Genomic DNA, 14,537 nt, shown 5'->3' with positions numbered 1-14,537 from the left:
CCTGAGAAGGACTGGGGAAATTCCATATGGCCACAGTAATTTTAGACATTTTTATTCTATAATGTGGCCATAGATAGACTTACAGAGGCTCAGCATGCACAGACTCAATAATGATGCTTGAGGCTGAGTGCAGAGCAGGAGCTAAGCAATTAGCACTCAGGCACTTGGCCTCTGCTCTGGATGAGAGAAGTTCCACTGGATTTGCCCAAGTGACTCTAAATAGATGTAATTAAAGCAGAAAACATCCCAAATGGAGATGTGCTTGGATGCTCACACCTGGCTGTGGTAATTGCCAGCAGGAGCTAAACCAGCTTATGTGAGTTTTCAGTGGTCTGAATTTGTTAGTGAGGCAGCAGAATCAGCTGATTAGAAGTGGTTTGAAGTTGTCCCTTGCTAATTTAGATAAAAAATGCAGCATGTTCTACCCTTTAAAACGTTTTGTCAATTTGGATCATTAAAATTATCCTTTCCTTCCCTCTTCCTTCCCTGTAAACAGCATCAAATTCTGCATGGCCTTTTGATGGCCATGGCTAAACCATTCAGGGAACAAATTTAATTTTGAAGGTATTTCTAAGCTCATACAAGCTTTTGTGCTTCCGTGATGCTGAGGGACACGTAATGTTGGCACAGCTCTTCTAGGAACATTTTCAGGTGTAAACAAACTTCACATCTCTGTCTCAAAGGAATCAAAGCTGCAACTGCAGTTTTGCATGAACAACAAGCTGGTTTAAGCAGGCACCAGACAGACATTTAACAGGCTGTTGCCTCTGAAAGGCGGTGACAGTTCACGAGTGTTGCTGAACTACTCATGGAGAATGTAGCTCGACAAGAAGGTATCACACGTGGCCCTTTGTGCTGAGGGAGAAGCTCAGCACAGCTCTGTAACCACAGCGTTTCTGCACCCAAAGAAGGCAATGAAACAAATACAGCTCCAGGCTTTGGAGATCGGAGGCACCAGGTGCTTTCCAGTTGCATAATTTGCTAAAAGCAAAGCACCTCCAGGACCTGAAACCATCCAATCTAATTCATTGCACCAGTCAGCGCACTGGGATAGTGGGGCTCTAATGCCTCTGCTCCTTGTCTTCCCATTGAGGCTCATATGAAAAGTGACATTTGTCATTTTAGCCAAAATAAAACTGCAATCAAATAGGTTTCTCCCTCATGGATGTGCTTAAAAATGAAAACTGTGTCCTAAGTGGATTCCAAAAGACCGTAACTGAAGAGCAGACAGAAAGAAATCACTGGTCTATTGATTGGCAGAAATGTCTCTTTATTTTTAAGCCAGTCTCATACTTCTGGGACTTCCCTAACCTTTTTCAAGCATATGGAAGTGGAATTCCTGGAAACCACATCTTCTGCATTTTACTCTGCTGTTTTTATGTTTATTTTCCCCTTCTTTTTCCTCCTTTGGCAGTTTCTGGTCAGGGCTGATCTCATCAAACTTCAGCACATCTTTCATCTGTCCTGGCTTTAGGACAAGCTGACAAGTTTAGGATAAGTCCTCCAGCAGCATTATTCCCCTTCTCATTTGAAGGGAGAACCCCAAATGAGACTCACACTCATCACCTCAACATGTCTAAGATGCCACCTCAGAAAGGCTGAGTGTGGCTCTTCTGACACTGAAATTAAATAAACAAGGTACATTCGTGCCATTCTCGGAAGAGAGTGTAGAAAAGCCAAGAGTATTTTTTCTTCCCATGATTGTATGTTAACATGGTCAAAATATATGCATATGTGTATGTATGTAAGGCCACCACAGTAGTGTCTTTGCTTTTCTTAAAGGTTTGCAGTACCAATGTATTTCCTCTTTGGGCTTGTCTCTCCTGTTTTAATTGTCTTTAACATTTTCAAGTTGCCTACTCATTTGTGATGATTCTTTAGCCCACACCAAGTGGTTTAATATGCCTGAAAATATTAGCTTCCTTCCTGACTGACCTTTCTCACTTTGCTGCAGACAGCAATTCCCTGGAGCTCTGGGCAGGACAGAATTAATACACCTGCTCTTGCTCAGCCACATGTTCCCACATCCACCCACTCTTCCCCCACGCCAGCCTGAGAGGGCTGCCAGGGCAAAGCTGGCATAGGGCTTCTCACCGTGGTGATACCCTGCCCCTCAGAGATCTTCCTACCTGCCCTCACAAGCAGCAACCCCAGATGGGTTTCCTGGGGAGGTAAGCAGCCATGGAAGAAGAAAGCTCACTGCTTGCGTGGGACCTCATTCTGGTTGGCTTCTATGCAGCCAGTAACCTGTTACCTGATGCTCCATAAAAGTCCTGGACATCTTCAAGCCCTCACTCCAGAAGGAGAAGAAGCCATGGCGATGCTTTCTCAGTCAAATGCCATGAAAGGTGAGTGCCTACTCTGCAAAGCCCACAGTGAGGATCTCCCCTCCCCAAGCCAGGCACATACCCCAGGGATGTAAAAGTGCAGGCAGTAAGTATAGCTCATCTCTTCCTTGTTGCATGAATCACTTAAGCGAGTCTCCTAAAGCAAGATGTAGTTCTTTAAGCTCTAGGCATCAAAAATTAGGCTTGTTATCCAGCAAAGAGCTAGGTAACTTGCCAGAACAACTCTGGTGTCAATGAGAGACTGGGACCTTCAGAGGGCTTCTCATAATACGGAAATGACTGCCCTTCTTCACTAATCGTAGAGGTGTCTGCATCAGTCAAAGAGACAAGAAGCCTGATTGCTGGGTGACTAAAGCAGGGCGAGGTGGATCTGACCATACCCTTGCTGAGCTCTGTCTCCTCATCTCTGGCAAAAAGATGCTAAATATTCTTTCTTCCCAGATGTGCCTTGATTATTCAATTTAGATGTTCCTGGGCAGAAGCTGTCTTTCACTATTGGTCTCTGCTAACTGTGAAAATAAGTGACCTTTAGCTGTCTGGCAACCCTGGAGAAACCCAGACAAATAGCTGAAATGCAGATTAAAAAACTAACTAATGCCTTTTGTTTTACCCACATAGAAATATTATGTTTGCTAATGAGCTCTTCACAACGTTCTTTTTTTTTTTTTTAATCATGGCAGGGAGTTCATGGGAAACAAGTGGTTTTAAATATGAAAAATAAATGCCCAATAATTCATTTGCAAAGCCTAGCATTTAGATATTACTCTTTTCCAGATTTTGTGTTGCCTTTAGCTCCTTCCTATGTCATAAGAAAATGATATTGCTGGCATTTTACAAGGGAAGGTCTGGGAGCTGTGTGCCTATTTTCCTTTGGCTGTGGAAAAGACCAGACCTAAGAAAGTGATTCAGTGATTCTAGAGGTGCTGAGCATAGGCAAGCCCAGTGGGAGCATGAATTTCTTAGCACTTTTAGAGCTGAAGCTGTCTGTTTAGTTACTCAAACAGATAGTGAGGCAGTTGGCTTGGCATTTGTCAGGTGCTTTGCAAAAGGATGGGTTGGTGCTTTGCAAAAATGACTGAACTCTATCTGGATCCACCATTGATGGGTAAATTACATGTATTCCCATTGCAATGTGCAGGGATTCCCTTCTGGGGCTGTTGTAGCAGAAAAGTTAAGGGGGTGAACGAACCCCACTGTAGCCAGGGGTCTAAGATTAACTCTCATGTTCTTAGATGCAGGTTAACCACCAGGTATCCTCTGAATGCAAACAGGGACAGTAACTGTCCAGATGGTCAGGAAAACCTCAAGAGAGGAAGACTGACGATGCTTAGCACATTCTTGAGGATATTGAAGCTTGGGACCTTAACACAAGCCTATCTTTTTTTAGGCAAGTATCTAGGAAATGCAGTGCTAGAGTTCAATCCTTACTCCCTCCTGCTGCCATCAGCTGAGGGGCAGGCTGCACAGAGAGGAGCCTGCCCTTTCGTCAACTGCTGAGCCAAATTTTCTGCACCCAATGGGTCAGACTGCTAAGCCACACTTAGTAAGGTTTGGCTCAATGCATGGATGGCATTGCTTGGCGTGAGTGAATTTATCCTCAGTGTGAATCAGGTATGCATTGTAGGAGTAGGTAGAGGATGGTGTTCACATCTGAGATACTGTGGCTGTGGAAAGGGTAGGAGTTTTGGTTAGTATTCCTTTTATGGTTTTATAATGTTTCAGTGAGAAACATCAATAACTTTAACACAGAGCTTAAGCAGATTTCACTGAGCATCTATGCACAATGTTGTAAAGCAATAAATGAACCAACAGGCTAGAAGAGATCTTGGCCGTTCCCTGCATCATGACAGGAGCAACCATTGCTGCTGTTCCTGGTGAACAATTCGCTAACCTCTTCTCAATGAGGCCAGGACAGACATCTCTCAGACTGAATAGGAAGAATAATGTGTATCCCAGGTAATCCCAGGCATTGTAAAGCAACTACATATGAAATACCAGTTTGGCGGGGGGGGGGGCGTTTGTGCTGAGAATTTTTCATTTCAGCTGAATTTTGAAAACAAAACATCACCTCAAAATAGGGATGTTTTAAAGCAGTGAAGCACAATACCGTGAGTTCAAGGGTTTTCCAGTATCAGATAGAACCATCAAAGCTGCTCAAGAACATAGACATCTCATTAGTGGAATGGAGCGAGGGAAAAATACTTCTGGTTAGGAGAATGAGATCCAAATGTTACCAGGGAACAAAGCTCGTGGCAGAAGCAGAGCTCTGTGTGTGGCACAGCAAATAGGGAAAACAGCAGGCTCCAGTCACAAAATACCTCAGCTCTGTTCTCCAATGCAGTTAAGTGCATTCTTGCTTTTAAGCACATCAAATACCTTTGCCTTAATGTTAAGCATGTACACAAGTCCCACATGGAAGCGCCAAGGAGTTGGCTGAGATTTTATGTGCTAAATTTCCATTCCATTTTCTCTGCTCGAAAATCTTCTACACAGAGATTTGCTACAGACAGTTCAAAGGCTTTCCTGCCACTTAATTTAGTGTGTCTCACTGAGCTGGCTAAAGTGGGAATGTTGATGAATGATGACTAAGGAAGCAGGAGCTGCTCCTCATCCTCACCTACCTCCAATGAAGCTATTGCAAGTATAAACACCTAAGTTATTTTTCTAAGTTAGGCAGTGAGACTTCATAGCTGCCTCCAGCAAAGGTTCATGGAAACATACTACAAACCTGGTGTCTGAGTCTGGAGAGAGCATTTACCTGCACAAATATCAGTGATTTCATAATCCCACCAAGGCTGAAGAGTTTGCCATCAGTAAAGGCTAGAGCACTACAGGAAAGTCAGCAGAACAATGCAATACATTGAACAGCAAGAAAGAACAGATAATAACTGGTGTGAACAGGGCAGAGACACATGCTGTAATATCAGAGATGCACCATGATAGGTGTACAGCACAGATCAGGACCAAATCCAGACACACACATCATGAAACACGGCAGATCACAGCACTGCTCAAGGCAGGCAGATGGTCTCCTACTGAAATAGATGCTCCCAACCATTTCAGCAGCTTTCTGTTGGCCTGAGTTTGTCATGTGGCTCCAACTACCCCCACAGAGGGTGAGATATCTGCCCTGGGTACACCGAGGTGAGTTCAGCTGATCTGTGGCAGCCAGCTTTGCTCATCTCGACTCCAGCAGGAGGAAAAATAATTCTCAGATGACTCTATAAGGAGCAGATATGAGGCAGAGTAGTGGGAGACCGCACAGCAAGGAGGTCAGTAAGCAAATAACCACTTGTGCTCTCACAGTAATGAAGTGACTCTTTCTCTGTGCCCTTCCTTGATGGGAAGCGACAGCCAAAAGAATCATTACTGAAGATGCCAACTTGGGCAGTACAATGACAGAGGGAAGATTATTGCCTTAGCGTTGTGCTCACTCTGGCTTGTAACCCAATGAGATACAAAGGAAATGAAATGAGCTGACACCTACTTAGTCTCTTCAGAGAAGAATATTTACTTGGGTTTGTCTTGACGGCAGACTCGTAGGATGGTGGGAGATGAGAGAGGTTCTGGAATGACCGGGAGAAGGACAGATCATAGGGTTCGGTGGCAGAAGTAAGGATGTTGTTCATTCGTGGCTTGTCTGTAAAAAAATAAACAATAGAGAAAGGCATGTCCACAGTGAGAACCAAACCAAGTCGAGGGAGGCAAGCCATTCCTACAAACTCTGGCAAGGATGAGAGCTGTATCTGAGCCAGCCTCAGTGACCGGCTGTTGGACATAATTCAAACTGGCACCAGCAGACGGGTGAAAAACGGATCCCGTGGTGTTGTTTTCTTGCCCACAGCGATTAGGGAGAGAAGCAAACTGCTGCTGCCTCAAAAGCATGTGGACCGACCCACCCTTCTCACAGAGGGACAGAGGGTCTGGTGAACTGTGAGTCACCTCACTTACCGTGAAGGGCTGTGTCATGGTGCTGTGGACTGACCCCACTGTAGCCTGCAGGAGTTCAGGCAGCATCACCTACCTTGACCCCAGTAAGGTGCTTTCCCCACCCTCAGAGCCATGGGAACGTGTCTGCAGGGCTGAGAATTGAATTCTTTTCACATAGTGCCAGACTTCTGATTAAAGCTCTGAAACTGGAAGGTCCTCAGAAAAGCTGTTCCATGCCCCCAGGAGTTCTGGTGGGCTCTAGAGACAATCATGCTTCCCCTAAACACAAGAAAGTGTGAAGAAGAGCTGTGTAGGGCAATTGGGGTGCAGAGAGAAGATAAGGCAAGGTTTGGAGAGGTTCCTGAAGCAGGAAAGGAGGTGCCATCCCTGATGAATGGAGGATGCTCTTCTACTTATTTTCATGTTGTTGGTCACTGAGGGAGTCCCTAGCCAGTATCAAAATGCCCACTGTCAGGATGCTAATGATAGGGGCACCATCAATAAAATATTAGCACTGAGCCCAAAAGTTAAAAGTGAAGTCAAACAATATGCAGAGTTTGTCTAGTATTAAAATCACAGCTCTTTGCTACAAGCTGGATTGAAAATGGTCTTTCAGCAGCTCAGCCAAGGGAAGGGGACCCATTGAACTGTATATATAACTTCTGGGCATTCAGACATTAAAATAGACAGATCTAAGGGTACTAAACATAGCAGAAGCTTCAATTATTGGAAGCAAAGCTAGAACAGACTACAGTGGGTTCTGTAGGAGCTCTCAGTGATTATGGGATTGTATTAGCTGGGTCAAAAGGCCAGGTAGCCAATCCAAGTATGGTTTGAAAATTAAATATGAGAGCTAAGTTCTCTGATACAGCTGAGGAGCAGCACAATGCCCAAGTCTTGGGTTCACCCATTCCTGTTGTGCACCCCTCTAAAGTATTCTCGTGAAGAGCAATGCAACACGTGCTCAATATGCACTCACATGCCTCAAGACCCACCTGCCTCCTGTGGACCATGAACTGGTTGAGATTAAAGCACAGCTTCTGCCCAGAATAAACTTTATAGCAGCCTTCCAGTGCTTAAATGGGCCTACAGGAAAGCTGGGGAGGGGTTCTTGATCAGGGAGTGCAGGGATAGGACAAGGGGGAATGGTTTTAAGCTGAAGGAGGGGAGACTGAGATGAGATCTTAGGAAGAAATATTTTCATGTGAGGGTGGGGAGGCCCTGGCCCAGGTTGGGAAGTCATGGCTGCCCCATCCCTGGAGGTGTTCAAGGCCAGGTTGGTTGGGGCTTGGAGCCCCTGATCCAGTGGGAGGTGTCCCTGCCCATGGCAGGGGGTTGGGACTGGATGATCTTTAAGGTCTCTTCTGACCTATTCTATAATTCTACAAAAAGTACCCAAGTGGCAGGGGAACATCACCTTGATAAATGTGTTGGCTTTGTGCAGTATCCACATATTTGCTGACTTGCCTTATCTCCTATAAAAATCTTAACCATAATCCACCTAAGTAAAGCACAAACATCTCAGAAGACGTTTCTAGAGTAACAAATTAAACTGTTTCCTGAAAAAAAAAAAAATTGCAGGAGTCAGCCCATCTCCTCCACTGCTGCTTTTCTCCAGCATGGAGTGAGACAGCAGCACACCTTCCTCCTTTCTGAGTGCTCACAATTCACTGCATCCTTGGTGTTCTCTGTTGCCTAGAAATGAACTCAGCAGTTCCCACACATGTCTGCACGTGGGGATGCAGAGCTGCCTCCACAGCTTTTCTCCCACTGTGACTTCCCCTAGATATTTTAAACATTCTGTCACCTACCCTTCACGCTGCACACATGCTTCTCAGACAAAGACAGGTTGAGACGGTCTTGTCTTCCACCACAAACCTGCTCGTGATTTCCCAAACTCAGTGTGACCAGAGCACTCCTCTTCAGCTCTCAGGAGAGTTATGTGCCCAGTGCTCAATTAAGAGACACCAGAACCATTTGGGGTATCTTAGGTTATGTTAGAGACCCACAAAGGGCTGAAAAGATTGATGTGGGACCTATCAGAGATTCAATGCTACCCATGTTCAGGGACTTGAATTACAACTACCATGTCAACAAACTCCATGAGTTTCCTTACAATGAACGTTCCTGCAGAACAGATCACAACAGCGCACTTTTTCCTAGCTACGTCCAGGATATGACCATGAGTGGAGGAATAGCTTTTCCTCTCCTTGAATGCTAGTCTGGCATCAGTATGGGATATCCCATTGTGTGCAATCCCTACTTGCTGCTAGCACGGCAAGGTAAGAGGGAAGAAAACTGCACTGTCACAGGGGCTTGGCAGGTTTCAGCAAGCACCTGCACACTGTCCTCTGGGCTCAAAACCTGACAGCCAGTGTCAGTCACCCCACAGAAAAGGAACAGCCCAACTCTCTGCCAGAGCATCATTTTGTTCCCAGCTCTGAGAAATTACGAGGCAGTTTCTTAAGGAATTTAGTAATGGAGAAAATTCCCTCTTAGCAATGCAATAACCATCTTGGTTAATAAAGTCCTTTTGCCTATTGCTTATGTATGGCTCTACACTTCTGGAATAGGGTTATTGTCTGGCAAAAAGAACATAGCCTGAAGTGAGCATATAGCTAATGTGTCATCTCTTTGAGAACATTATTTTCTTGATGATGACTCCAATCCATGTCTAATAGACTGACTGCAGGATTAGGAAGTGCATCATATTCATCAGGGGACTGGAAACAATTGATTAGATATTACCCAGTAAACAGAGACTATATCAGCACTGAAACTATGTCCCTGCTCCTATTTGTGCTTGTGTTGCAAGGACCCGGGGGTGACATCTCTTTGCAAATTTCTCAGCCAGAACCTGTATCGAATCACCATTTTGCATGGAGGTTTGGACATGCTGAAATAAGCCCAGTTAGATGTATGGAATTTGTGTTCAGTGCCAAAGCAGGATTATTAATTGACTGCTTGCATGAGGTGTGTGAAATTAAGTGCCACACATTTATCTGAAGGGCTTGTGCAGAATCAGTACATCTTCTTACTGCTTTTTCCATCCAGTCAGTCAGGAACAGACTGTAATGATTTTGGCAAATGAGAAGTCACCTTGTAATCCACTACCTATCATTCAGCAAAATAAGGGATAAACTGAAATGACCAAAGATAATTTCAGACGTCTTTTGCATAATGTAATTTGAGGGCAAGATCAGAGAACTGAGAGACTCTAGTAAGGAGAAATATCTTCTGTAATTTATATTCTGGGACCAGTTCAGCACAAGTTTCTTAATAGTTGTTTCGCTAGTCTCTCTCCTTTTTTTTGGTTTTGGTGTTTGTTGGCTCCTGTGGAAGATGCAGGACAGAATGAATTAACAGCTTGTAAATAAAAAGGTCTCCCCGTTTCCTGCAAAGCAGCTGAGATTGTACACTGTCCTGTTTCCCAGCATTCCCACTCATTCCAGTCCAGCTCTACATCCTGGGGAATGGGAGATGACCACTGAAAAATGGACAATGTCCCATCGGTACTGGGATTGACTTTGAAAGTCAGTATTAGTTCACATTTTCCTCTCTACCATCCTGTAGCCACATGCCATTTTATGCCTCTCTGATACATCACGGGCACAATTTGCGATGTTGTTTGGAGAGGAAGAGGGAAGAAATGAAGCCCAGACAGGGTGTAGCACATAAACCAGAGATAGGTCCAGAGGAGGCCACGAAACTGATCCAAGAGCAAGAACACCTCTGCGACAAGGATAGGCTGAGAGAGCTGGGGTTGTTCAGCCTGGAGAAGAGAAGGCTCTGGGGAGACCTCATAGCGCCCTTCCAGTACCTGAATAGGAAAGCTGGGGAGGGAATTTCTACAAGGGCTTGTAGAGATACGATGAGAAGGAATGGCTTTAAATTGGATGGAGGAAGACCTAGACATTAGGAAGAAATGCTTCATGATGAAAGAGGCAAGACACTGGCCCAGGTTGGATGGGGCTTGGAGCAACCGGATCCAGTGGGAGGTGTCCCTGCCCAGGGCCAGGGGGTCAGAACTGTCACTTCCAACCCAAACCAATCTATGGTTCTATGATCATCCAGCAGTGTCATTCCTCTTGAATTCTAATTTCTCTTTACTACAGCCTCAAAGCAACCATACCTTTTTACAGCCAATGCAATAGCTTAAAATTCTGCTAGTGACTCTCTGATTAATTCAACAGAAGAGGGCTCAGCTCTGCAGCATTTCCTCACCAACTGAGCACTGGTGGTCTCACAGCGCTCTGAGCAGAGTGCTGGGCTGCTGGCAGGGCTGATAGCACGGCCACAGTGCTGCCAAAAACTCACTCACAATGTGGCATGATAAGCTGAGGAAGGGAGAAGATATCTCTGCGGTGAAAGACTCTTCCTTTACAGGTCTAATCTCTCTTCTTGGGCACCTACTGTACAAGACTGTTGATTTGTTCTGCTTCATGAGCCAGTCCAAACCCCACTGTATTTCCATCAGAACAAGTGGACTCATGGGCCAGGCTCAGAAAGGCTCTCCTGCTCCAATCAGACCAGCTTCTTGTGTAAAAACTTGAGGTGCTGCCCTGGAGCAGACTGGCAGAGAGCTTCGCCCCTGTGGAACCAGGAGCACTGCCTGCACCAATGGAACAAGTTTCCTGCTACGTCCTGTATCCAGAAAAGGATATACAGCCTGCGTTTGGCAAGTCACCCCCATGGGTGCTGAGAGGCTGCAGTGCCTACTCTGCACCGTGCTCTGCAATGACAGCTGGCCTCTGGTTGGATATATGGATTCACTCTACTGCTTTGTAATCTAAGAAGGAAAGAAAGTCACTCAAAGCTGAGGAAGAGACTAATTTCACCGCCAGTGCTTCACAAACCTTCTGCAAGCACAAGCGCTCAGAAGCAGTTTTAGGATTTCTAAAGCTGGAGATTTATGGAGATGAGACCTGAAGCCTTGAAGTGTCTTGCTCTGTCCTTGTTCTTGGAAGACTCTGTTTCAAAGTGTGTTTACAATGAGGTACAGAAACTTTCATGTACAAGGACAGGAGCAGACGATACCCAAGACAAAAAAAGGGGATTTATGGCAAAGTTTTAAACAAAGCTCAAGTGGCAAAAGGGTTGTGCTCCATATTTGCATATGAGTCTGCACATATGTTGTGTGAATTCTGCAAGACATTTCAACAGATGCCTTTTAAAACATTCACCCAGAGAAAGCAAACAATGTCACCTAGGAGAAGCTGATACAACCAAGCCTTCTGCTGCTCAGCTGCAGCCCAGCATAGCTTCAGTCCTCTGTCAAATCACACACTGCTCCCCAGAACTGCCTTCTGCTCAGCCATTTGAAGGCTCAGACACAAAGTCTTCTCCTATTTTGACGCAAGCTCCTACAAAGGAGCTCAAGAAAATCTGGTAGGAGCTCATGACGTTCGGTAGCCTTCTGTGCCAAGACTTAGCACCTTCTGAGCCATCCTGGAAGTGCCATACTGTTGGAGCAGGGAAAGAAATGACGTTCACAGACTCAAATTAAAATTTATAACATATATATCTTCAATGTTTGTGAGGGGAACTATCTGTGTTTTCACACGTCTTTTTGTGTGTGTGTGTGTGTATTACAAACACTGTTATTAATAGTATATTGCAACTCTCACAAAGAATCTCAAAGAGGCATATACATTTCCAGGTCAGATCCTTCGTGGTGTAAATTAGCAGCTCTCCAGTGAATAGCTGTCCTCATTTATATGAGCTGGAGACGTGGGCTTTTAAATTCAGTAAGTGATAAAAAAATCTCAGGATGGTGCTAGGATGAAGTCTATCAGGGCTCATGGCTGAGAGCTGAGCAGCATTCAGAAGGGGTAGGATGCAAAGAGGATGAGGAACACCAGCACATTGCAAGATCATGCCCTTAAACGCTACATTATATACATGCAGCATAACAATATACCTGAATCATATCACCCAGGGGCTATAAACGTGAAGATCCTTCACAAAGTGCTTAACTGAACAGAGCCTAGTTTCATACTACAACGCTGGGTGAGAGGAATAATGTTGCCTATTAAAATGGAAGGAAAAGCTACAGAAAGTAGAATTGCACTTAGCAATCCCAGAAAAAGATACACTCACTTCACCTTGAGCTCCCTGCCTTTTCATGGGGATGCAGAAAACAACACATGGCTTTGGCACCAGAGAAGCCAGCGTGCAGAACTGCATAGAACTGGGACTAGGACTGATTCTTGATTAATTTGAGACTGTGCAATTGAAAAATGTCAGCCTGTTAACTTCCAACCCGAACTACTCTGTGATCCTATAGTCTGTTCTCAACCCCAGGGCTGTTCCCTGCCCTCTACCTACCTCGCTGACTGAAGGAAGGTCAGCACATATGTCCTCAGAGGCTGGTCACAATCCTCAAGTTCAACCATGGCCCCAACAAACAGGTACCCCCCCTGCGGAGAGATTGGCTCTGCACTGTAGGACATCGTTAGCAGATTCTCGGGTCAACGGAGGTAAATGGTGATCCTGATTCACTACCAACTTTGCTCCAATCTGCTTTCTAATTGAGTAACTGGAACTGTATCGCAACACAATAATCTGTGTACTTTGCTTTGTACAGTCATTGGGCAAAGCAGCCGAACCGTCAGCTGTGTCCCCACCACAAACTCGTATGCATCAAAATGCTGGCACTGTGCTGTCTGGTCCTGTCATTACCTGGTTCATCTCTCTTCCCACTTCCGTTAAAGCCCGGCTGCTTTGGAGAAAGAGCAGTGTACATAATGTGACTATTTGTTCTGTAGCTTGTATTCCAGAGATCTGATTATCTTCTAATTTCCTCACATATATTTCTACTGGGGATAAATCTAATTTAAACAGTCCTTAATTGTTATGATTTTGTAAACAGTGTCTTAAACACAATAGACACAAAATTCTTAACAAATTGCTGGAGGAGATGTGACAGTATAGGGAATCATTTTCATGTCTTCTGGGATTGTCCCAAATTGAAGCTTCTGGTCTGATGTTAGAAAATTGATGCAAGAATTATTTCTGCAATATATCCCCTAAAGCCCTATTACTGTGTGGGAAGGGAGATGCCCTGGATTTTTGAAACGAAGAAAAGAGAAAGAAGAAAAGAAGGAAAGAAAAGAGAGAAAATGGAAAGAAAGGAGGAAGGAAGGTAAGGAAGAAGGCAGGGAGAGAATATAAAAAAGACACAGGCATGCCTGTGTATGTATATAAGAATTTGTTTCATGTTCACATGCGTACAGCTGTAAAAGGAAATTTGCCTCCATCAGAGCAAGCCCAGATATCATCTGTGGAAAAATACTCGGCCAAATTAAAAACTTGAAGTGGAGCCATTTGTTGCTTATGGTGGTTTACCAAGTCTTTTTCGAGGTGATTATCAAATGTGATGAACTGACATAAAAATTATATGAACTTCCTCCTAACCATAATATTCAGCAATGTGCTTGTTATTTATATAGATGTAAAAAATGTTTATACAAGACTCTCTTGGTTAGCGTAATTAAATACACACTAAATATGATGAAATTAAACTTCAGTAGCTGTAAAAAATAAAGTAATAAACTACAGAAACTGAGCTCAGACAGTCAACATCTATTTCTGCTACACCGACTCAGTTCTGTTTTGTGCCCCTAGCTTCTTTTTTTCCCCATATTTTAATCCTTTTATAGGAAAATAACTTTATGTGCTTCTTTTGCATAAAGATCGAATAGCTAAGCAAGATAAAATAATCTCTCAAAAGATCTACCTGCACTTCTTATGAAAAACTTAGCTGTGCTTAGAACCAATATTTGAGCACTAACATTCACCTTTTACATATAAAATCACTACATTTCCAAAACCTGCTGTAGAGCTCTTCATTTGCAGGTCAAATCTGCAGTGATGTAAAACTAAAGCCTAGAGATAAGGAAACCCACAACAAACTTCTGATTCCAGTTGAATTTGGGTCTGATGTCCATACAGAATGCAGAATATAGGCTGAGATTTCTAAGGACTGGAGGTTCCTCTGCAATTCAGTGTCCTAGAAGTGAATTAGGTGCATGAATAGAGCGACACTAGGAGAAAATCAACAGGGATTCCCAGTCACACTGGCTAATTCGAAGCCCTTAACAACAGCAGAAAATAGATCCTGGTACTGCAGACCACAGGCTGACAGACTTACTTGCCTGTGGTCATTTCTCTTGATCTCCACTGGGATTTGCCTTCCCCAACATATCACATTTTCCAAAACCAAGACAGACTTGTGCTTAACCCCTCTGCGAACCCACT

The 14,537-nt window shown here is 44.2% G+C and overlaps 1 protein-coding gene across 3 annotated transcripts in view; it reads right to left on the bottom strand.

Annotated features, from left to right (window-relative positions):
- The window catches only part of SHISA6 (shisa family member 6), a 235,856-nt gene that overhangs the window by 4,770 nt on the left and 216,549 nt on the right, over positions 1–14,537 (bottom strand). For 2 of the 3 annotated variants that reach the window (XM_069872334.1, XM_069872336.1), the window contains one exon: positions 5,836–5,988. In XM_069872334.1, coding sequence (XP_069728435.1) covers positions 5,836–5,988 — 153 coding nt within the window. The remainder of the gene's footprint in view (positions 1–5,835; positions 5,989–14,537) is intronic. The other variant, XM_069872335.1, reaches the window with a different exon arrangement.

Source organism: Phaenicophaeus curvirostris, chromosome 19 (genome assembly GCF_032191515.1).
Source record: "Phaenicophaeus curvirostris isolate KB17595 chromosome 19, BPBGC_Pcur_1.0, whole genome shotgun sequence".
In the NCBI taxonomy this organism is placed as follows: Eukaryota; Metazoa; Chordata; class Aves; order Cuculiformes; family Cuculidae; genus Phaenicophaeus; species Phaenicophaeus curvirostris.
This window is presented reverse-complemented; position numbering and strand designations above follow the sequence as displayed.